This window comes from Platichthys flesus, chromosome 19 (assembly GCF_949316205.1).
Source record: "Platichthys flesus chromosome 19, fPlaFle2.1, whole genome shotgun sequence".
In the NCBI taxonomy this organism is placed as follows: domain Eukaryota; kingdom Metazoa; phylum Chordata; class Actinopteri; order Pleuronectiformes; family Pleuronectidae; genus Platichthys; species Platichthys flesus.
Window position 1 is genome coordinate 8,199,021 of NC_084963.1, and position 23,981 is coordinate 8,223,001.

At 43.3% G+C, this 23,981-nt stretch overlaps 2 protein-coding genes across 4 annotated transcripts; both read right to left on the bottom strand.

Annotated features, from left to right (window-relative positions):
* Nucleotides 1-2,028: 2,028 nt before the first annotated feature.
* LOC133974663 (glycerol-3-phosphate acyltransferase 4-like) lies at nucleotides 2,029-6,233 on the bottom strand. The gene is made up of 12 exons (XM_062412306.1): nucleotides 5,935-6,233; nucleotides 4,754-4,823; nucleotides 4,361-4,649; nucleotides 4,208-4,282; nucleotides 3,842-3,931; nucleotides 3,615-3,708; nucleotides 3,415-3,530; nucleotides 3,050-3,105; nucleotides 2,861-2,946; nucleotides 2,651-2,779; nucleotides 2,472-2,551; nucleotides 2,029-2,206 (listed from the first exon to the last, which is right to left on the bottom strand). Exons 1-12 carry the CDS (start codon nucleotides 6,088-6,090, stop codon nucleotides 2,029-2,031), a joined length of 1,419 nt encoding a protein of 472 aa, XP_062268290.1. The 5' UTR covers nucleotides 6,091-6,233.
* Nucleotides 6,234-9,553: 3,320 nt separating this feature from the next.
* cabp1b (calcium binding protein 1b) lies at nucleotides 9,554-23,353 on the bottom strand. 3 transcript variants are annotated; one of them, XM_062412307.1, is made up of 8 exons: nucleotides 21,990-23,352; nucleotides 12,046-12,213; nucleotides 11,114-11,144; nucleotides 10,865-11,008; nucleotides 10,627-10,736; nucleotides 10,403-10,477; nucleotides 10,233-10,305; nucleotides 9,554-9,707 (listed from the first exon to the last, which is right to left on the bottom strand). In XM_062412307.1, exons 1-8 carry the CDS (start codon nucleotides 22,647-22,649, stop codon nucleotides 9,682-9,684), a joined length of 1,287 nt encoding a protein of 428 aa, XP_062268291.1. In that variant the 5' UTR covers nucleotides 22,650-23,352; the 3' UTR covers nucleotides 9,554-9,681. The 3 variants fall into 3 exon arrangements, with proteins under 3 accessions (XP_062268291.1, XP_062268293.1, XP_062268292.1); XM_062412309.1 differs by lacking the exon at nucleotides 21,990-23,352 and adding an exon at nucleotides 14,224-14,732; XM_062412308.1 differs by lacking the exon at nucleotides 12,046-12,213 and having other exon boundaries at nucleotides 21,990-23,353.
* Nucleotides 23,354-23,981: the final 628 nt, after the last annotated feature.

The window sequence follows — 23,981 nt, forward strand, 5'->3', positions numbered from 1 at the left end:
TGAAGTTGAGGAAACAGCTGATAGGGCGTGGTCTCACGCACAGAGAGGACGCCTTGGATAAAACAAGACCCGCCCACAGATTAACAGGTTGACCTCACGCTGAGTGTGTGTGGATCATTCTCATCACATCACACACTGCAACATACAGGACACACCTGATGCATGTTCACACCTGTTCACATCTGATCACACCTGTTTACATCTGGTCACACCTGTTTACATCTGTCACTCTGCACCAGCCTCATCTAATACATTTACTTATTATGGCTGCTTCCTACCCGGACTGTGTCTCCGTTAAACTTAAAGAGTAACTAAACCCCTAAACCTTTTTTTCTCAGCTGAAAACAAATGTCTTGAGGTATCGAGTAGTGTGTTCACGCCCAATTCTTGACTTTTAAAGTGCCAAAGACTTCAAATTCAACACTTTATATGGAATTATGCTTAGTGACTGCCCTCTACTGGTTACAATCGGGCTATTGCAATTGAATTTTGCCATTGGCTGAGATGTACTTAAGAACTTAAATCCAAACCAGGACCTGTTCACAAGTGACCTGCGATTGACTGTGTACGTGTCTGTTGTTGCAGCTCCTGCGCTCCTGCAGCTGTCGGTGTGTTTCCTCCTCGATGACGTGCCGAGCTTGCAGCTTTCCACTGATCCACCGAGAACAGATTCACTGCAGTCTGACTGTGTATATTGCGGCAGAGGAAGTAATATCAAAAAGCGAAGTGGGCAGGTTAGAAATTTGGCAGATGACTTAATAAAGAAAATAATAGCATCCACTGTGGTGTGGTGCGGCCTCAGGCTCACATACTGAGAGCTGTGTGGAGGCTTTTACAAGTAATTGTGTCTGGAATTGTTTTTCAGGACAAGCCGCCTTATCTTGTTCTGTGATAATCAGCTGTCTAATAATTCCCAGCCTGTTGCTTGGAGAGAGGACGGGATACCTGACAGGCCTGTGACAGCTGATAGGGTTCAGACGGGTTCGGATTCAGTTTCACCCGCTGCTCCAGTTTGATTATTTATCAGGCTGCGCTGCCACTTTCTGCACAGATTCTCCTCCATCTGCAGATGAGACAGATTGAAGGCTCTGAAATACTCTGGGTATGTTTCTTTGCTTTGTCTATTTCAGTCCATTAATGGACTCTCAAGAGTTGATGTCCTTCCTGCTCAATGCACATAAGTGCTAATGATCTCCACAGGCCTGAGTGGGCCTGAGTGGGTGCGGGAGATTTCAAACAGTTATTTAGTTCTGCGTCAGTCTCTCGATCCATTTGGAAGAAATGTTCTCATGTTATTAGAATCAGGAGGGTTCATGTCAGCACACTGACTCCTGCTGTTTAAAAAAAGGAAACAAAGTTAACACCACGTCTGATCAGGTTTGTTTCTATAAATATAAACCACAAGGCGGCTAAACAAAGACAAATCTAACAACCTGAGACCAACTGACTGAAATTCATGGATGACATTAAACACAAGGTCTGAAAGTGTCTGATCTCTCTTACAATGCCCAGCAAAGATTAGAGCTGCAGACACATGTAGAGCCTGGAGCCAATTAGAAACGGGACGCACGTGTTGGCACTGCCAGTGTCTGACTGACTTTGATGTAACGACCGTAGTACTTTTGTGTTTGTGTGTGTCTGTGTGTGTGTGTGCACCTGCTTGGACTTTTAGTTATTTGATGCTAAAGAAAACAGGGGAAACATGATTGACAGCTGAGACTGACTTGTGATTGGTCAGGCATGTGTATCTGCGGGACTTCGCCACCGCAGCTCCAGGATATTTTTGGCTTTATTTCTGGATAGTGGGAGTAAGTGGAGATGCGTCTATGGTCACAACATAAAATAAACAACATACGAATCAATCAAGAAATAAATATGTATAAATATAAATATAATAAAAAGATAAATGTCAAAAACAAACCATACACTTAAATGCTTTTCTTTGGCCTGGTAAAAATTGACAGAAAATAAATTCTTATTTTGGTAAATCACATTTACCATTTCAAAATAAAAGTAAACATTGTGGCATCATTGTCCCTTTCTTAAATCTTGGTCATTTCTTTCCTCTTCAGGATTTTCATCCTCGAAACGTTTGTCACCGTCCTGGTTCTTCTGGTCCTGCTCGCCAACAAGAACTTTGCTGTACAGCTTCTGTTGCTCTTCTTTATAAGCGTCTTTCACTTTGGCTCGTTTCAGGCCACCGTCCCTGAGAGCAGAGAGCAGAGAGAGGAAGAGGAAGACACACACACACACACACACACACACACACACACAGGCTCAGTAACAGACTCAGACACAGTGTCTGACCAAGACTGTAATTCAGCTTCAGGAGCATAGTACCTCACTGTTTCTGTCCCTGCTGTTAATCTGCTCTTATTCCATTTGGACCCTCACCCCCGTCTTTTTACAGCCATTACCACATCTAGTGTGGCTGATGTATATCATGACATTGATATGAAACAATGACTCACCAAATTAGATCCACTAAGCCTCCTTGTGCAGCTATAGCGGCTTTAACTCGGTTTGCAAACTGCACTGCGTCCTCTCCTTCCTGCACAGGGACAGTAAAAAGGAAGTTGTTCAGTAGGTAGAGGTAGCGCAACAGTTTTTCTAAAGGAGTATGAGTTGTTCTGTTGTGACGTAGTTTCACCTGTCTGTTCATAGGTGGTAGATACCAAACACTGCAGACGATGGCCCAGCTGCTCATCATCCTCAGCAGATAAGTCACCAGGCCAAACTTACTGCTGTTCCAGAAAGCGTCACCAAACCGAGGGTCGTACTTGGACAAGATAAAACAGTCGAATCAAGGCTTCGTACAGGCAGCATCAGAAGAAAGCAGAAACAAATATAAAGTTCCTACCTTGATGGCGACTGGATAAACTGTGCAGTCAATTTCAAAGCTCCCCTTTTTGAACATCATCACCGACGTGTTATTGATGCAAGTACCTGCGGATGACACCATGAGCTCGTACACTGAACAACAAACTTCATGTATTTACAAGTATCGTCATCATCAGTTGCTGGAACTCTACAGCGTTATGATACACACCCTCGGGGAACATGAGGATGGGCTGTTTGGTTTTATCAGCAACGTGATCACCAAGCCTGAAATGACAGACGATACATTCACCAAAATATTCAATCAAATTCTGGGAATTATTTCTAATCGATAGATCAAGATTGATGGATAAAGTGTCATAAGAATGATTCAAACCAAATAATTTCCATGAATTCAAATGTTACGAGAGCCAAATCTGTGAATAATGACTGCTGATGACAGCTATATTGTTTAAAATCTGAAATATTAATGTTTTTCTTGGTGATAAAGGCCTCCTAACTAATAATACAGTGGTCATAGAGACAGTAACGACTTCATATTGTATTGGGTTAGGGTTGGTGATGATGCAGTGTTACCTTTTGGCCACTAGGTGTCTGTCTTTGACTGCTGCTCTGTCAAACCAGATGTGATGGGAAGATCTGCCCATGGCTCTTTGTATCATTCCCAGCAACCCTCTGTGAGCCTGGCCAATCTGAGACACAAGTCAAAGACTAGGTCAGCACGACTCGTGAAAGCGTAACAGGATCATTTCATAATCGTTAAGTCGCGTTTCTACCAGAGAGTAGCAGCCATCATTGGCCAAGATGATGACATCGATGGGTGTTGTATGATTGGCCACACAGATGCCCCCATTCTGAGGTTTGTTCCCGCTGCGATCAAACAAGTTTATTTTACACACAGACACTCAACTTACATCCAAGAGCGAAACCACAGATATCTAAAAGTAAAAACTATCACAGTGTGTGTATAAACAATAGCTGAAATGCTAAAGGTTGTGTGTACCTGTTGTGATAGGTGATGATCGCTGTGAGAGATCTGACACAGATGCGGTAACACATCATCTGAATCTTCTCACTCAGGTAAAACCTTAAACTGAAGACACGGAGATTAATGCAACAACACTCACTGCAGTTTCTGTATAACTGATTCAAACTTCTGGACCGCTGCCGGGTGGCTGGCTGGAGAATAGTTCATAACCAACCCCCTTCTTAATGTTAGTTACTGGCACATGGACCAAACTAAACGTCTGAGGATTGGAACCTGTTTCGTCCATCTTTACATACAGTCTATGTTTTAAACCTATGATTCACTGATTACATGATGTCTCACGTATAATTTGAACAATTATAGGAACTATACAAAACTTACTCTGTATTTGGTAAAACCGCCACCAAGGTTGTCAGGACTAGGAGCAAACTAATGCCAGTGACTGCCAGAGTAACCCTGCAGGAAAGAGGATAGTGAAGCAGTTGTTTGCCCAGTCAGCCATTTGACCACGAGATGAATGTGTGTTGCTCTGACCTGAGAGGCAGCAGGACCCCGTAGCGGACGAGGAGCCCCAAGCCCCACAGGACTGTGAGCCTCAGACTTATGTGACGGAAGTTGTAGCTGCTTCGGGTCAGTAGGTTCCAGCTTTCCAGTTCCTGGGCTGAAAAGCGCTTGGTCACCTCGTCGTCCACGATGCTCTCCATGCCTCTCCGGCAGAAGTAGAAGATGTCCGACATTTCGAACTCCGCCTCTGAGCGAAGACATCCACGAAGCTCCTGGATGTCCTGCTGCAAAGAGGATAGAGGTTCTTTGGCTATGATATCTACAATAAGTGTGGGAAGAAAAAAAAAACAACACACATTTGAGATAATGGAGAAAAAAAAACAAAATATTCATGAAAGAAATTTGAAAATATTATTTGTATACCTTTGCTATATGGTTTATAGAGTTCCTGATTATTTTTCTTCGCTTCAATCTCCATTCGTATTGTCGCCCACTAATTCAAGAGAAAACACAATAAGATAACTAGATTAGCGAATTAGATCAATTCAGGTTTGTATTTTCTATGTTTACACTGATGTGTGTTGTCCAGCAGGATAAGAGTAAAAACTGAGGCTGACTTACACACAGACATAAATATACTGACCAGCAAATATGAAGTAGCGTTAGAGGTAATAAACAAAAAAATACAACGATTCTTAGGTGATGAAATACTATTAATAAAACGTACTCCTGAATAGTTTATAAAAATGTTGCCAATTGATCCCCCTATAGTTGTAATACAATTGTTTAACATTATCTATGATATGATCCAAGGGGCAAAATGATTCTTGGAGTCTACGGCTCCGGAGAAGAGAAGGTTGAGACGACATGCTGCTGAACACTTACAGACACACTCGACAAATTCAGTCCTCCACCCTTTGATTGATTTACTCAAGCGTAAATAGGTCACAGTTTGGATGCATCAGATGGCTGTGCCACCTGGACATGGAGAAAAGAACCCTCGCTCGATGTGTACGCTAAATAAAACAACCACACCAGACCAGAGACGGCCACTGAGCTGCTACAGGGAATCAAACAGCGACTCATTCTGAGCCCAATTCTAAAGGTGCCACAACTGGATTAGAACAGCTGCCTCGACTGTCCCACAACCTCCAGGGAAGGAGGAAAACATCTTGCAAAATGCCCCAAAATTAATCTAACTTCGTCCCAGGAGTCTTAGCTCCCTGATGTATGTACACCATCTCAATTGGCGTCCCGTTGCTGAAAGCTTGTTTGTCCCAGAGGCCTGTGCTAAAACCTACATCCCTGAGGGAGAGGACCAACATATCCCATGAGTCTGACAATCTGTCTGAGCTGGGACCCGGGGACCCATCCAACAAAGAATGCATGTGTTTATCAAATAGGATTACCACAGTTTTAGTGTTTCAAATTTACTAATAACTCTACGGTCCATAATTGCTATAGTGCTTTAGAGATAGTGTAAGATATTTGTCTCAAAATGTCGTACACTAAAAAAATAGCTCAATAAAATAACATTTTAATTTCACCAAAGACCCCGGTTCAATAACAGGTGAATGCAAAAGGTCAAAGGTCACCAAGCTCACCTCAAAGATCCTGAGAAGTGTCCTCATGTAGAGTCTGCGCATTCCGAAGGAGACTCCGAGGACAGAGGGCACGATCATGAGGACGAAGAGGAGGCCCAACCACACAGTGATGGAGATACTGAGACACAGCAGATTGTCAGCAGGAAACAGAGTCATGCTAACAACAAGAGGCAACACAACCACAAGAGGCGACACGACCACAACGCACACAACCCTGGAGGCATCAGCTTTAGGTGGAGTCCCCTGGGCTGCAGGACGCCTCTGTGTCCGAAGCAGACGGGGACATCAGGGGAGGATCATCGTCTGTGAGGGACAAAGAAACTAAATATCAACATGAGAGAAGAGTAAAATCTTAATAATCCCAGATGTTCGCCATATGTTTCTATATTTTTGTTATTATATTTATATGTTACTCATATGTTTTATGATCTTGGTCTACGGTTTAAAACTGATACATTGGTTGTGAGTGCCCCTGTCAGAGGGTGAAATGCTGAATTTCTTTAAAGTGAAATTGCCTCATTTCCTGACAGCATGAGTAAGAGTTATTTTTGGCGTTTCAACATTGAGGCAATGACTGTTGGTCACAATTGTAAAGTGACAGCAGTTCTCTTAGTTCTATTTGAGCTGTCGGACACAAAGTGGCTGAGTGCAGAGAGTCAGTTATAATGAGGGAGTCGATTGTGAGCTGTGTAGTTAAAATAACACTGTATTATCAGTCAGTGTTTATCTCTTGTATTGTAATAATTAAGTAAACAATTTACTATACTTCTAGATTTAAATAAACTCAAATGTGTCAAACTTGGGTTGGGCAATACGGCCAAAAATATATATAGATAACAATTTCGTATGAGTTAATATCGAGGGAAACATTATTATCTTTTTGCAAAACAAATAAAAGTACAAATATATAGTTACATCTTAAATGTGTCTCATTAATGGTCATTTTTATATTAATAAGTTTGCTGCGCTTTAGTGTGTTAGTGTAATTTATTTGACATATTGTCACACTGCACATAGTTTTCTTGCTTTTACACCGTTTATATATTCCTTTTTATTCCATTCATATTGTTCTATGTTATTTATATTTACTTACATTTAAGTATTATTATTCTTTCATTCAAGTATTGCATGTTACTTATTACAGATAATTATTTTTGACTCTTGCTGCTGTAATATAAACAATAAAACAAAACGATAAAGATGGTAAACACTTAAAGGTTCCCAGAGTGATAGAAAGAGTTCAGTTGACCCACTGTTATCTAGTCACAGATCTTTAGCTGCATATTAGCACAACTTCTCCAAGTGAAGCAGCTCTGACCAGGCTCCGGATTTAACGCACTAAGCGTCAGTGCTGATCGGGGGAGGATTGAAGCGACAGACGGTCTCACGCGTTTCTCCATCTGGCCTCATGTCCTGACTGAAGCTCAGGGATCCCTCACACTCTGGGTTTGATTGTTATCAGCTTCAAACAGCAGGAAAACAGAGCGAACACAAGTCTTCCACAGCTCAAGTTCCTGCAGCAGTTAGTCCCACAATCCCATCACCATTTGATATCCAATACCTATAGTCTATAATATATATATGTATATATCCAGATCAATGAGCTCCTCCTGATGATGGTGCTGCAGGATAAGGAACAGAGAGAACAGAAGGAGGAGCAAACTTTCAAGCTTCAATGGAGACTTGTGTGTGATGGAGTGTGTTGGCCACCAGGGAGCTATCAAGATGTTGACAACTACGTGTACTGTATACTGTAACACATACACACTGTAAATGTAGAGCACCCACCACACTCTCAACCCCAACAACCAAAGACTGGGAAATAACCATCACATCACCAGTATATGTTTGGAATGCATAATACTGCAATATTTAAAAGACCCCAGCTGTTTTATGGAAACAGATATGGATTTAACAGATGTTGCTTGTTGTTAAAGTCTGTTAATAAAAAAGGATTCCCATGTACATGTAAAGCATGGTGTATCTATAGAAAGTTGTATTATTGTTGCTGTTATTGTACATTTTGTTGTTAATATTTTCACAAATATTAGCTGAGCCCCGAATAGTCAAAAGAAGAAACCCACATCAGTCTGTCCAATAAAAATCTTTATTTATATTATCTTTATTTATGCTACAAATTGCTGTTGTTTTCTAGCATGCATAGTTTCACAGAGTTAAGACAAGTAAAATCACAAAGTCAGATTTCCCTTGAGAAGAATATCTTAGCGTTAGAACATGCATATATACCCATGCCCAGTCAGGAACAGTCAGTGAGAATTTCTCTGCCCCAGGAACCAAAGGGCATTTCGAAAAAACAACCATTTTAAAAACAAGATCCAATGAATCATATTTCTAGAACATAGAGCATAATCTTAATTCACTGCATGAGGCTCAAATAACATCTTTAGAAACTTTCTTTGGCTTTTTTTGTCATAAAGAAGCTAATGTGGCTTAGAATATTGGTAATGCAGGTGGTGGTGGGGTGGGGGGGGGGGGGTGGGGGGGTACAAGGAAATGGAAGTAGAGATTGTGCTGTAGGGGCAGCTGATGGCTGAGGTTGATGGTTTCGATTGAATTTGAGGTATCAAAAGTTAAAAGTGAAAATGCTGCACCAAAGTGAAAACCACTTCAGAACCAGTAGATTCCTAATATCCCCAAAACAAGGTTGTTCTCTGATAATAATTAAAGCAACAATAACCTCCATGTTTCCGCTGTAGCTTTAAGTCTCTGTTGATAATCTACCGCTGTGAGTTAGGTAGAGACGGGTTTTTTTTATATTCTGAGTATTCAAGCAAAGTAATATTCAGAATTAGGAAAGTATACTTGAATTTTAAAAAGGTCCTTCACAGTAGTCAGGAAATGTTGCAGTCGTAAAGAATCTGTTCACCTTATGCACACTGAAGGTTACATATATATATCACAGTAAGATGCGCAGGATGAACTGCGTCAGTGCTACATTACACATAACTACAAAACATTGGCTCGCCCTAACCAGGGTTCAACAACCGTCTCAAACATCACATTACCCACATCGGAATTATAGAAATGCCTTTACTAAAGGGAAATAAGCTTATATATATATATTAAATTATATATTATTCATTTACTTTTTTTAAGATTTAATGAGGGAGATAATAACTCTACAGTTTAGGGTGCAGAGAGAGAAACAGTATGCACAAAACACAAACGCACAGCTTCAGACAGGATCACATGGAATATTCCCCATATTGCTATAATTGTATTTGTGCTTCTCGGCATTATAAAGGAATGTGTTGTGTGTGTGGATTGCTGGCATTGGGTCGTTGGTGCAAATGCGTTCCTCTTAAATGCTACCGTTACAAAGAGTGTCTGAGCAAAATGACACAAACGTCACGTTGCCCATCGGGGTCAGAAACAACATCATCGTTAAAAATGTCGTCACTAAAGGAAAATAGGCTTCTTCTTCTTCTTCTTCTATTTGTTTATATATATATATATAAAGTTAGAAATGCAGCTGTTGACTGTGTTGATGCTCGATAAGAAACAGCAGCAGCATATCGCCATCAACAGTGTGGCTCCTGGCAACAGTGGTCAGCCTCTGTGCTCCAGTGTGGCAGTTTCAGGCCGGGGGGAGGGGGGGGGGGGGGGGGGGGGGTTGATATGTATTTGATCTCGTGTTCATCGCCAGTTTCAGAAGTTTAAGATCCGTCAGCGTCTCCCCCACGTTCTGGTTTTTGAACGTCTCTCGGTTCTCGATCCGCGGCAAACTCACCGAGACATCATCCGCACGAACTCTGTCAATTAAAGAGAAGGACAGTTTTAAAAGGGGCCTGTCAATCACCTGTAAAATTGTACGTCATAGTTCATTAATACTGATCATGTTTAGTTTTTCTCATGAATGACTGGAAGTGGTTTCAATTCGGCTTTCTCCGTTGGTTTGAACTATTTTTAAATATGAATCAGGGTTTGCACCTAAAAGTCACAGACAGCGTTTTATGTTTTTTGTTTTTTTTTCTCGAAATCTACCCTCTAAGCAGTTTGCAGCTTTCTGAGCAGCAGCATCCCCTGATATTTTTATCCCTGACAGCCTGCATGCATCTGTTTCTCTGTGTGTAATCTACGAGGTGGCATAATCCCTTGGTATGGAGATAATCTGACAGACCTACTGCCTTCATCCCCACACCTCGCCATCAGCGGGGGTGTTGGGATTTCAGCTCGACACACATGCTGGGATTTGAAACGTGGGTGCCTGTTTAGATCTACTACAGGAAGGAGGAGTAACGTGTGGTTTGCAAACGATGGCGGATGTTTTCCTTCACCTTCAAAGTCCACGTGTCCATCTCCGTTCAGATCTATGTCTCGTAGGATGTCCTCCAGATCTCTGTGTCCGACCTGGAGAACGCACATTGTGAGGGGATCCACTTTATATGGTGCAAGCTCACGTTTAAATATTGAATGGAGAAATGAGACTCTCCCAGTAGTTCTGTACCTGTTGTCCAAGAAGTTTCTTCATTGCCTCTCTAAGTTCTGCCGTGCTGATCTGGCCATCGCCATTTGTGTCAAACTGAAATGAAGAGAAAAAAGACAAATAAGAGAAGCATTTATCAAAATCCTCTAAAATATGAGTGAACATCCTAAAGATTTAAACCCATTGGGAAATTCTCTGGGTTATATATAGCTTCTGTGACCTTTTTTCCTCCTGACTTTCCTCACCTCCTTAAACGCATCCCTCAGCTCTTTCACCCCGATCATGTCCGCGGTCTCAGCCAGAAGTTTGGGCCCCATGAGTTCAACGAAGTCCTCAAAGTCAACATGTCCTCCCACTGGGAGACAGAGGGAGAGGAGGAAGTCGAGAGGGACAAAGGGACAAAGCGTATTTCATTCACGCTCCGGCTGAAGCTCTGTGTTTGACTTGGCTCTAAGAGAGGAAATAATTCACGGTGTCACTCACGGTTCATGTTGATCTGCTGACTCAGCTCGATCAGCTCCATCTCTGTCGGCATGTAGCCCATAGTCCTCATGCAGTTCCCCAGGTCTTTGCAGCCGATGAAGCCGTCTTTGTCTTTGTCGAACTCCCTGAAAGCCTCGCGCAACTCTGAGAGGCGGAGAAATCCGGTGTGAGTGTGAGATGAAAGTGCAAATGATCTGAGGATTTAGATTATTAATTTGGAATTCTTTACGGCCCTGAGATGTAACGTACCATCCATTTCTTCTGGCCTCAGCTCTCGGTCCTGTGAAGGATCACAGCGCAGAGTCAGGAAACAGAAACTGCATCATTCCTCACACAACATGACGGTGTACATTTAATAAATAGGCAACTACTAGTATGTTCCACGGTGCCAAGAGTCTGCAGGTCTCCCTCCAGCCGGAGAGGAAGAGCTTTGACACCTCCTGCTGAAGGGTTCGGATATATGAAACATAGATTCTTGGCACTCTGAGATACTTTGGCAAATAGTAAAGCAAAGTTAAGTTAAGGATTTAAAGTAAACAATAGCAGAAAGAAGATATTTAATAATATAGGATTTTTAAGAGAAGAAAGGGATCCGACACATTTGCTGTATTCGTTGTGAAGTTGTGGTTTTTTTCAAGTTTGCTGCTTGCATGGATTTGCAGAGATGATGGAAAAACCCAACAAATGCACTAGTTCTTTCATGTCTTCTTTATCTGCTGCTCCATTCCACTAAAATGACTCAATACCAACACCAACAACCATCTGAGGTCTTTAGAAGAGTCAGTAAACACGCAGTAGAGAACACGGAAAGGTTCAACATCCCTGTTTTCTTCAATAACAAGACATGTGTCATCACAGCAGGAAGTGATCTCCAGGTCAAAATCATATCTGCCACCGCTGTTATCATGATTTAATAATCCTCTGAGGCACAAACACACACACACACACACACACACACACACACACACACACACACACACACACACACTTTAAGTGTCACGTTGTCACAATACCATCTTCTCAGTTGCACCACGCTGACTTACATGCTCCTAGTGCTGACATTACAGTGAGAGGTGATTACCACGCACATTCATGGTGGGTTCCAGTTACTGTGTGTGCACTGCAGTGTGTGCTAATCTCTCCTGGCATGCATGCACATGATATTTTCTGGACTTACGTACAGCCTGCCGGTTCTCAGCGAAGCCCTTGCGTAGAAAGATGCACGCGGGCCCCAGCACGTTGTGCATGTTGGCTCCGTTCTGGGCCAGGGCAATTAGCGGCTCTAGATATGCCCCCCCGGAGCCCCCCTCCTCACAGGACTGCACTGCTTTGTAGTTCTTCTTCTGGTCCTGGAGCAGCATCCGGGGCAGGGGGGCCAGACATGGGAGCAGGGGCAGAGACAGGGGTAGAGACCGTGACTCAGCGTGTGGTTGCATGGAGCGAACATGGGAGGTGGGATGGAGGGGGGTGGGGGGTTCTAAAGCACGAGGGTCTGTCAGTCATGCAGAGGTGTAGTCAGGTCTGTCAAGATGGAGGAAAGCACCTCAGTCAGCACCTCAGCTAGAGGAAAAGGGACTCGGTATCAGAACAGAACAGCGCCAAGCCTCTATAGCAACAATCCACCGCCTGTTTTCATGCAACTGCTCTTGAATCAGCTTGTTCCAGTCTTTACCTGCCGTGTTCTACTGTAAAGAATAATTGCCATTTATAGCTGATAGACTAATCTTTGTATTGTTCCATCTTCTGCTCTAAATCCTACAATAATATTCTCTCACCACAGTAGCTCCAGTGAGGCTTATTTGGAGGAGACTTTATGCACAATATCATCATGTGGTCTGGATAGAAGATGACGTTGAGGTTTAGTCAGCCGTTTAAATATAATCACCAATTAGGCCGTCAACTGGGGGGCAGAAGTTGTTCTCACAGGAATCCACCCAATTATAAAAACATGCGTCTGCTGCCGGATGAAGTCCAATCATCCAACCTGACTGATATCTGAATTAGAGAAGCAGTTTCAATCAGGCTAAATGCAGAATGCTAAACTAGACCCTATAACAAAATGTGCTCTGCAAATATTTCCACCAATTTTTTTCCCAAGCAGATATGAACCGCATTTAAACAGTAGCATCTCTTGTCGCTTTATGAAACACTCAACTGCATGTTAGGTCTTCAACTATCGACGTCCAACTCAGCACGTGAAGTCGACTCGTGTCACAGCGAATTACCCAGAGGCCATTTCTGCTGCTGCTTCAAATCTCTCAGACGTGAGCTCGTGCCCGTCTCCAGATGGATGTCGCAGCAAAGCGAACGAGACATTTGCAGGCATACAGAATAAAATAAAATAATTATGCATATTTGTACTTCGGGCAGTCGCACTTCGTATTAGCATGCTCTACAAATGACCTTCACTCTCCATCTGTTGCCAGGCCACCTCTTCATGCGTTCCTAAAGTCCCCCACCACAGGAATGGATGCCCACCGGGTAATCTGACCAAGTGAGGCATGGAGCAGGGATGTCTTCGGGAAAAAGTGCTACGAAGCAAACGCGCTTGCAGTTGTATAACAGCCCACCCCCCACCCCCCAAAAAGGGCTGTAGTCAAGCAAGAACTTCTCCAGCAAACCATCCATATTATGCACAGATGGCGTCAACAGTTGCGTGTTCTTCCTCAAGGACGTGCAGATGCTGATATGAAGAGAAGTCTTTTCTCTGGTAATGTCTGAGAGTCTTTGCAGGAATACAATGAGGACAGTGAATGTGAGACGCGCATTGTGCGAGCGAAGGTTATAAGGCCTTGAGTTTTTTCCCCAAAAAATAATATTCATTGACTCACATCCCGCAGAACAGCGCGATCGGGTCAACTCTTAAGTTTATCGACAGGATCTAAATTCCCCTTATTTTCAACTCAGCCGACGGGTCAAGATCAAGCAGCAACTTCTCTGACCCAATCCGAGATCTGTTTTCCAGGGAGCGATACGACGCAGTGATTAGAACAGAGATGACGTTTATCCAAAAAGACTCGTAATAGGATGCAAATGTCGGATTAACGCAGCAGTGTGATCCACGCCGAATGAGTTTTAAAGAGGGTCAACAAGGTCCCGCGACAACAATCAAGACTAAGACACTCTATTGCAAATAATGACTTTAAATAAAAGCATGAGACGTAAGATTTGTCTTGAAATATCCTTCATTTGTCCTCCTTTGCATTACAAGGCACAGGGAAACAGTCCAGTCGGAACACAAGCAGTCAACCAGTACAGGTCCAGTCAAAAAGCCTTGGGTCAGGTTGGGGGACACACCATGAGACAAACATGCAGGGGATTCAAGGAGAGCACAGCTAAATGAAAAACCTCGACCTTACCTTCTTGGTGAAAATTTTGAGCGACTTTACAGAGTTGCCCATTGCAAAAAAAGAAAGATCCTTCCTGCTTTATGTTTTCTCTCTATCTGTGTCTGTGTTGGGGTGCCTGTACGCGAGTGCACGTGTATGCATGTGTGTTTGCATATGTGTCCGGGCATGCATGGGAATAGGAGTGACTCGAGAGGGGGAGAGGGTTCAGTGGGTCACTGGCTAATACAAGAGGACGTTTGGGAAAAAGCGGGGAGCGGAGCGGAGGTACCATAGGAGGTGGAGAGAGAGGTGAGGAGGGAGAGGACGGGGACGTGTGCAGGGAGGACCCACAGGCAAGGGCACTGGGAGGTACGGGGGGGGGGGGGGGGCACTGAGATCAGAAACACAAAAGGACAGATCAGAAACACAAAAAGATATGCGAGGGAAAGGGAGCATGCAATGTGAACAGAGCGAGATGCAAGCGCCAGGAGTAGAAAAGGCAAGATTGCCTATTCATTCCATCCTCTCTCCTACAGTGTATTTCCTCCCTCCTTCCCTCCCTCCCTCCTCTCTACCCTCTCTCTCTCTCTCTCACCCTCGCTCTGTCTCTCTCTCGTTCGGTCCGTCTGTCGGTCCCTTGCTCTTTTTACTTCACCCTCTCCCCTACGCATTTAAACCATCTATGCGAATGTGACAGAAGAGGCTCGTTCGGACAACATTACCTTCCCCTGAGCAAGATGCTGGAGACACTAATCCAAACACACACACACACACACACACACAAACACACACATACACACTCGATTAAACACACATGAGGGGCTGTGAAGCTAAAAATATAACACGCTTTCACTTCCCCCTTCTCTCCCCACTCTCTCCCTCTCCCTTTCTCCCTCTCTCTCTCTCCCACACAAACACACACACACACACACAAACACATACATGTACACACACACACACACGCACACACATGCACACCCTGACATAAAAGCATCACAAAGTCATGGTAAGCTGAAGGGCTTGAATACAGATGAAAGCCAAAATGTGCAAGAAATGACAAAGGATCCTGAACCACCGAGGATGTGCAAATTGCAGTAAATGCTCTCTTTCAGCCTTTCACACACACACACACACACACACACACACACACACAAATGTATCGTCAGCCTTGAAGACAAAATAGTAGCATCTCTACAAACCAGTGGCAAACAGTAAAAGTGTTTATGTATTGTACTTAAAATAAAAACAGTTTATTTCTATATTCTGATATCTGACATTGGGTGAGAGGCGGGGGTGCACCCTGGAAAGGTTGCCAGTCTCAAATAAACCAAACACATGCAGTAAATTAAACTATACGTAATAAATAAAATAACTGAATTAGTTGAGTAAAATAACCTAGTTCTTAATTCCGAATCTCTTACCAGAGACAATGTTCTATTTCTTTATTAATAAGATTCAGAGGTCAATATAAAATGTTATAGAATATAAACCCCTTACAGAAGTCATTCTCCATAATACGGTTTTAAGGACTCACAGTGGAGTATTTGTATTGTGTCATACCTCCAGTTGGTTAGAGACATATAAATATTCTATGCTTTCAATAATAATTAATGTAGGTTCAAATACATCTCCTTGAGATAATGCTCATAGATCTACAAAGATCTTTGCATTTTGCATCATTGTGCACAGTGAAGCTCAAAGGTCATAACAATAAGCAGAACCAAACTTTGAATGCATTCAATCACTTCCAAAGTGAAGAAGCACAACATCCAGATTTACCCACGCTTTGGTTCAGTTTTTTAAATCCGGAAGCCTTCACTCTCAGGGGGTGACTGTGGCACAAATGCACTTCCGAGTTTCCCTGTCCGTGTTCGACCTTGTCTATTCTCTGCTATTTTTAATGAACACATTCACGCCGGAGCCGTTTCCGACCTCGCTCCCATTCAGCATCTCCGCGGCTCCTCTGTGCTCCTCTGCGGATGATTCACCCATCCTCTCACCGGAGGCTCGTTGTGAACTTCAGAACACATCAGACGACAGACACAGGAGCCGTCAGTTCTCATAATGTCAGACCACAGTGTGCACGGGCAGGAGATCCATCTCTCCTCTCGCTATCTCTCTATTCTTCTCTTTCTGCCACAACATCTCTTCCACTTAGACTTCACACATTTACATAACTGCTCTCACGCTGACATGTCAGGAGAAAAACATTATCTGGTTATTAGAAGATTTTTGGGTTTAAGACCCATTAAACTAAATCGCTGCTCTGATTTGTAACATCAGCATTATTCCTTGTGCAAAACATGCAAAAGAAATTTGTGAGAGAATATTAATAACTGCTTTTGCTTTTAAGCTTTAAGATCTTGAGGTCAAATCTACTGCCGTCAAGTGTGTTAAATGAGCTAGGAGATGGAGAAGAGATGTAGAAGAAGGGACTCTCATGGGTTCTTCATCAACCTTTTTCTTCCTGTTCTTTTGTAAGATAAGGAAATAGTCCTTGCAAATCTTTTCTTTAGCAAAACAGGAAGAAATATAATCATTTTTGTTCAAAGTAGTCATTTAAGCCACTCAGTGTCTGGAGGACAAGACGACGGATTGAATGTGATAAAAGAAGTGTGACCTCAAGAGTTTTTGTGCGTATGTCTCTGTCGTCATCGGAGGACATGAAAAAGAAAAGAACATAAAATTGCACACTTGCGTCATCCTCTTGTTCTTGGGCTGAGACGTCACAGTTTAATCCTTCGTTCGATTAATAGATTCACATCAGAGGAGCTGAAATCTGTAACTTTCATAATGACTATTCTGGCGTGGCACCATTTTTCCAGCTGTTAGTCTAATCAAAGGGCTAGTGCGTCAGAATGGGGGGGGGGGTGTACAAAAAATATATAAGTCTCATTCCAGTCAATTAAACCTCTGTTGTTATTTTTCTCTCTGACTCATTTATCCCTTGTCCTCCGTCTCGCAGTGTCTCTCACCGATTTCCCTCCATCAATATTCAGCATCATCAAGCAGACGCATCCACTTAGCATCGCTCTTTCATCTCACTGCCTAATCCCCATCTCAAAAAAGGGGATTTAACCGAAGAGTGCATTTTACTACCTCCTCCTTTGCCGGCAGAGATATAAAAATACCCGTGTGTGTCTAAAAATAGCCTGCCATACTCTCCCCATACTGGAGGCATATGCCTGTGGTGAATACAATGATGCTACACTCTCTTTTTTCTCTCCCTTATACCTCTTTATTTTCAGAATAATTTTCTTCCTCTCCAGGTCACCTCCTCTGTCTTTTCATTTCCTCTGAGATGTCATCAAGGTCAGCGTGACCCCGACAGGAGAGCAGGGATAAGAGGAAGTGAAAAAGGGGAAAAGGGACAGAGAGACAGGAAACGTCAGCAGCTGAGTGTGTAAGGGATGAGGTGCAGGAGGAAGTGAAGGGCTAATCTGTGTGTGAGGACCTTTCCTCACATTGTCCTCGGTCCTGTCAGGTGGGAGCTGAGAAGTGTCTGAATTATATAATGACAAAAACAAGTTCCTCTCCTCTCTTTCCTCCCTTTCCTGTTCTGTCCTTCATCCTTGCCTCCTTCACTTTCTTCTCCTGCGCTGTCACTTCTCCCTGATGTGACACACAGAAAATCTCTCTCTCTCTCTCCCACCCTCTCTCTGTGTCACACACACACACAGACACACACACACACACAAACACACAAACACACACACACAAACACACACACACACACAGTCTGAGTTCAACCCTATTAGTACAAACAGTACTTGCTCCCTCTGCTGGTTAATACACATATCCTTTAATCCAGTGATTCTCAAATGGGGGTACGCGTACCCCTGGGGGTACTTGAAGGTACTCCAGGGGGTACTTGAGATTTTTTTTAAATATATTTAAAATTAGCATCCATTCAAAAATCCTTGAAAAATTGTTATTTAACAAATATTCAATAAAATATAAGTGTAAGTTCATGAACTAAATTTTATATTCAGTAGGCTTTTCAATTTAATTATCCTAAAAAAACAGTCTCCCCCATACCGATGGTTTGACCCAACCTGGCACACGCCACATGTCATCACCTGTCATCACCTGCCTTGAAAACTTCAACAATGGAGTCGAGTTGAAGTGCAGCAGCAATGCTGCTGAAACACGGAGGGACAAGTTCTTAAGAAGGCGAAACCAGAGCAGAGAGCCTTCCCTAAACAACACCGTGAGAGCTAGTGCCTCTCCGGAGGGGCGCTAAAATGGAAAGGTTTTCCGTTGTGAAGTTAATGATTCATAACAATAAGTCCGCGTCTCTACCGGTACCCTTTCAAAATAAAAGCATGTAATACAAAAGCGGAAATGAAATTGTATGACCCTAAAGCGAGCAAATATGTCACAATAAAATAACAGAAAGACACTTCAACAATATTAACAATAACATAGATTGGGTTATTTTCACTTTATGTTTTTTCTGTGGGGAGAGATTAGCCAGCAGTGGCATTAAGCCACCACATCTTCAGCGGTATCTCCAGACAAAACATGAAAGTCATGTTGGTAAGCCACCTGAGTTTTTTAAGAGGAAACTTTCTGAATTCAGGTCCTCTCAAGACATGATGCGAAAAGCCTCCCCAAAACAAACGGAAACAAGCTACCTGTCAGTATTCTTTTCGATCCTTAAAGAAGATATTTTAAGATGATGAATATTAAAAAAATATGTTTTGAGCTAATCTTTTATTTAAAACTAAGTTAATGATTTATTTTTTGGGAAGAAGTGTTTAGCTATAATTAAGTTCATGAGTTCAGTTTGAGAACATATCTTTATTATGATCCCAAAAGAGGTCACTTTAAGTTGATAATTATTTTGAGGTGCACAAATCTTTATTTATAATGAGATAATAATAAAAGTCTAGTTATTTTATATCTTTTTATTTCGTAATAGTTCAAGAGAGACCACTACAAATGAGCAATGTTATGGACATTGATGGAGTTTTAAATTTGAATGTGTCTAGTTACAAGGCTTAATAAATCACATTACATCTTTCTTTCAACCAAAAATGCTTTGCGCTGGTTAGGGGGTACTCGGCAGAATTTTTTCTTCGAAGGGGCTACGTCACTCAAAAAAGGTTGAGAACCACTGCTTTAATCTATACTTAATACAACAACAAAAAAAAACCTTGTCTCTAAATAGTAGTTTCCCAACAGCAGAGAACAGAAGTCTGATAATAACCCGTCTCTGCTGCGCACCCCAGCTTCCCTGCGAGGATTTGTACAACAAGGTCACTGAAGGTCGCCAAATCTGAGAATGGAGAATCTCTAAAAATAGAAACCCCATTTCTGCAGGGACAAAGAAGGCACGTTCTGTCCTTCAACAAGGCTTCTGGTGTAACCTCAAACACTCCAATGTGCAGAGTTTGGTAGACCGTGATGAAAAATATAATGAAACGCAACACCAGCCTTTTGGTAATCGTGATTCATCTAATGAATATGAAAACTGGGATTATAAACTGGTAGCTCGGAGACACACGTCTCCTCCTGCTGCAGACCGGCTCTTTCACATCTCAGATTGGTTCTGGCAGGTTGCACGTTTGCCGAAAGATGTGAATGTTTCCACCGAGGCAAAAATAGAAAAACGGAATAATTAAATAAATAGAATTGAAAAAAAAATGTCAGCCCTCCTCCAGTTTCTCATAATCAGGTCCTGATGTGCTATTTTTAGCTAGGTGCACTGAATGAGTTCGGTTGGGATAGTATGCAGATCTTGATGTTACATAAGAAAAAATAGGAAACCAGTGAGTTATTCTGGAGTGTGCAGTATCTCACCCTGCGTCACATGTATTCAAAGAGCATTAAGGACGCGTGTGTGTGTGGGTGGTCAATACAATGAAACAGCTTGAGTTAGATGCCAAGCAGGTGCAGTTACATGGACAATCGAGCTGTCTTTGAATTTTCTTTCTTTTCATTCTCAAACATGCATCATTACTCTCTCTCTCTCTCTCTCCCCCCCATCTCTCTCTCTCTCTCTTTCTCTCTCTCTCTATCTCTCTCTCTCTCTGTCTCTCTCTGGCTTCCTGTCACACAAACACTGATGAGCACAACTAACTTTTGTTCACTCACAAAGTCATTGGCCGCTGGGCATGACTGATCTTCACGGTGATGGCGTCACAGAAAACACACAAACAAGCCTGCACTTCCATAACTAGATGATCCTGTCCCAAAATATAGTCACAGGCACTTTGCTTATAAACTTCTATCATGAATAATCTGGTTTCTTTACACCTCAACACATCCAGAGCTGCAGCAGCCATCCCAAACCCTCCAAATGCACAACAACACAATGCCGTGCTCACTGCTCCATCACAGATTTGATGGAAACAACAAACTACAGACCTGCACACGTGTCAGCAGCTGTGGAGACTTTATATAGCAACACAGCGGCGCACAGATTTTTTTTGCCCTCGCCGGAACCGTAAGACTGATTGAAGCTCTGGCCTGGATTGAGAGGAGTTATTTCTGGAACACATTAGCGCACAGGGAGGTAATTGTCTCCTCTTGAGCTTTTTATCATCAATGCAGAAAGAAGGATTTCAGCGACACAAGAAAAGGAAAATGAGAGACGGGATGTTCTGCAGCTGTAAGAGATCTGTGTGGACGGGGGTCAGGGGGGGTGGGGGGTATGGTGTCTCGTGGAAAAGTGATGTGTTAGTGGTGAACAGGTGATGCAGGGAAGAGGAGGTACAATCTTTATATCTGTACACTGTCAGTCAAAGTAAAAAATATCTGATTATATCAGAACTTCTCACCTGAATGTGGTGTCAGGGTGAGGATGAACTTACCTGTGTGACCATGTGTGTGTGTGTGTGCGGTTGTGTTGACAACCTCTCATCACTAAAGAACTTTACAAAGAAAGTTGATCCCTCAGCCACAAAGAAAGTGACTAGCCCCCCCACCCCCAGAACCCATCACCCACATCCGACCCCCGGCTTCCAGATTTGGACTGACAGCACACATCCATTTTTAATCAGCTGCACTGAGGTGAGGCGACCGCAGGTTCACTCACACTGTGTCTCAATGTGTCCTCTCACCTGTGAAGCTGGTTTTACTCTTTTAATAATGGAGTTGATTCAAACGTTTTCTTATTTACTGTGTTTAAATATAATCTATGCTTATAGTTGACTGGCCCCTCTTATGCTGGAATTAATGATGATCAATTTAATAAAATAATTTATTAATTCCTGCTGAATATTTACTTTCAGTTATGGACTTTATAAAATTAGCTGTTTTATTGGTTGCAATTGCACGAGTGATGGTTCCACTTGCTGGATATGAGTGATGGCTCCTCTCTTTGATAAGCACTATCTATTGGAGCTTTTCCTTCCTCACAGAGATGATGGGCTGTGGATCATTGTGCTTGAGGCTGTAAAGCCCATTGAGATATGTAATTAAGATGAATTTGACCGGAGTGAATGCACTGGTAGCCCATCTTCTCCTTCTAAAACGTGACTGAAAGTTTGTTTCAGTTCGAGTTAAAGACTCTGACTCTGGTTTCTTGATTCATACTGCTGCCGATGGTGATTTGTTTAATTTACAGCTTGAAATCTTGCCCTGTTCATGGTGTAACACGATAATAAACCCACACAATAAACAGTGCATGGGTGAGTTCTGAGTGATATGAAGATTGGACATATTTTTTGTCGCATTTCTATAAAATAATCAAATGTTTTAAATGATAATGTTGTTTTCTCTGCAGCTTTGAGTCTCTATCCTCCCACCACGTTTTCATAGGGTGTCATTTCCTCTGCATGGCGTCTTACCTGGCCGAACACTGACTTCACTATCGGATGGAGACTGGAGTCGTATTCAGACGAGGTCCCGCTCAGTCTCTTGGCTGTGCGGCGCCCCGCGGGCCGGACAGGTGCACCGGAGGCAGGTGTGCCCGAGCTGAGGCTGGAGGGCGAGCCGGTGACCACCCTCTCCCTGGGCTCGAAGAAGAAATCTGCGTCGTCCGTGTGCTTCGGGTAAGACGGAGTCGAAGAGGTCCTCCTGCCCTGGTGATGCGCTGCAGGAGGCGGCTCACCTCTCGGGGAGTCGTGCTGCGGATGGGGGTGTTTGGACCTGGTGGAGTTGCTGCGCTCTTTCTGATGTCGGCTCGCTCTGTGCCTCGCATCCTCCTGGGGGGGACCGTCCTCCAGCAGGCTGACTTGCCGGTGAGAGTGGCTCTTCTGCACCCGCTGGTGATCATCTCCTCGGGAGTCGGCGTGTCTCGGCCGGCAGAGAGGTCTGCGGGCACTCGGCTCGCAGTCCTCCGTCCAGCCCGCCTCCTCCCCGCCTCCAGCCCCGGTGGGATGGGGATGCTGAGAGCGGTGACCCCGGTGCGCGTGTGGACCGTGATCCGAGTGCGCGGACCTGCGGTTGAGCCCCGACGACCTGAGCAGAGAAGTGGCGGACTCGCTTTTTGGGAGATAGGAGCTCATCGTTCGCTCTCACACGCTCGACAGGCGAAGTGAGTATGCTGGAGGCTGGGGGTCGCGTGAAGGGAAGAGAAGGCAGGTGCATCAGCAGCAGCCAGTAGAGGAGCCCCCCCACTCACTCTGCCCCTCCCTCTCCACTCCACATCCTGCACACTCCATCACCGCTGCACGGGCCGGGAGCCTGATCGTGCGTGGAGCCGTGACTGGAGTCGGTCAGTGTGACGCCTCGCACGCACAACTTTGGATGACAGCGCTGCGTTATCGAGCGGCAAGTTCCTTAAGACGCACGTCACTACACCGGGACCCGCGTGAGGTGCATCATTAAATCTTTATGTGAATGAACCGTTGCTGGAGTGTCAGGGTTCTCGCTTATACACTCAACACTCAACAAGTGCCTGCTGGGATTTTAATACCAGTGGACAGTGGTCTTTCTCAGGGACACATATAGCTCCCAGTGTCCTGCAGATCTGAAATGAATGTCTTATCAAATCAATGCTGCAAAATAAACTCAAAACAAAACCAAGTCCATGTAAAGATGAAAACAAAAGAGTAAATTATTTAAAAGCATATGACACAATCACTTTACACACTTCAGTTGTCAAGTCTCTCCAGCTATTAATAGCAACAGAACCTTTGGGAAACACAGAGGCACAGAGGCAGCATTTATTAATGAGTCAGCATTTGGGTCAACACACTGGTGAAAGAGAGACAGGAAATAGAAGAATGTGAGAATGGAAAATGATGTAAAATACTTCATTTTGAAAGATGTGGACATTTTACAAGTACTTAATATATATTTTTATTTAATAATCCATGTGTTTAAGAAATGTTGGGTGTCTAGAGAGGCATCGCCAACATATGTATTATTATTGTGTCTCTTCAATCAACAAAAAATCGTTCTCATTCAAGATGACTCCTTATTTTTAATCACACTCATCTAATATTCATGTTCCCAAACATCGCCCTATGGAAGTTTTCACGTGTCAAGAAATTATTTTAATGCCATTTATTTCATTTGAACTAAATAAAACTCACAGTGGATTAAAGCACTCCAACTTTTACCTTTTTAAAGCCCTGCTGCCAGAGAGGGCTGCACTATTTGGGTGTAACCTTTAACCAAGGCATGAACATAATGGGAGTATTTGACTGTGATCAGAGCAATGATAGCAAAGTTCAAAAGGAGCAACGGTGGAAGGAGAAGCGTGATAACCCCTCGGTCTCATCCCATCTGCACACCCAGGGTCATTACTCTCACAGCATATGTCCAGGGACGCAGGGCAAAAAAACAAATGCAGGGATGTTAATGTACAAAAGCCAATTAGACACTCTCACGAA

Bases quoted from the DNA above. Each gene is read 5' to 3' on its own strand.
- LOC133974663 (XM_062412306.1), bottom strand. From the start codon at position 6,090: ATGACTCTGTTTCCTGCTGACAATCTGCTGTGTCTCAGTATCTCCATC. The intron at 3,106-3,414 runs GTAACACTGCAT...CTGTCATTTCAG, and splicing joins AGACACCTAGTGGCCAAAAG to GCTTGGTGATCACGTTGCTG. The intron at 2,780-2,860 runs GTAGGAACTTTA...ATCTTGTCCAAG, and splicing joins TTTATCCAGTCGCCATCAAG to TACGACCCTCGGTTTGGTGA.
- cabp1b (XM_062412307.1), bottom strand. From the start codon at position 22,649: ATGAGCTCCTATCTCCCAAAAAGCGAGTCCGCCACTTCTCTGCTCAGG. The intron at 10,478-10,626 runs GTGAGGAAAGTC...TCTTCATTTCAG, and splicing joins TGAGGGATGCGTTTAAGGAG to TTTGACACAAATGGCGATGG. The intron at 10,306-10,402 runs GTACAGAACTAC...TGCGTTCTCCAG, and splicing joins AGAAACTTCTTGGACAACAG to GTCGGACACAGAGATCTGGA.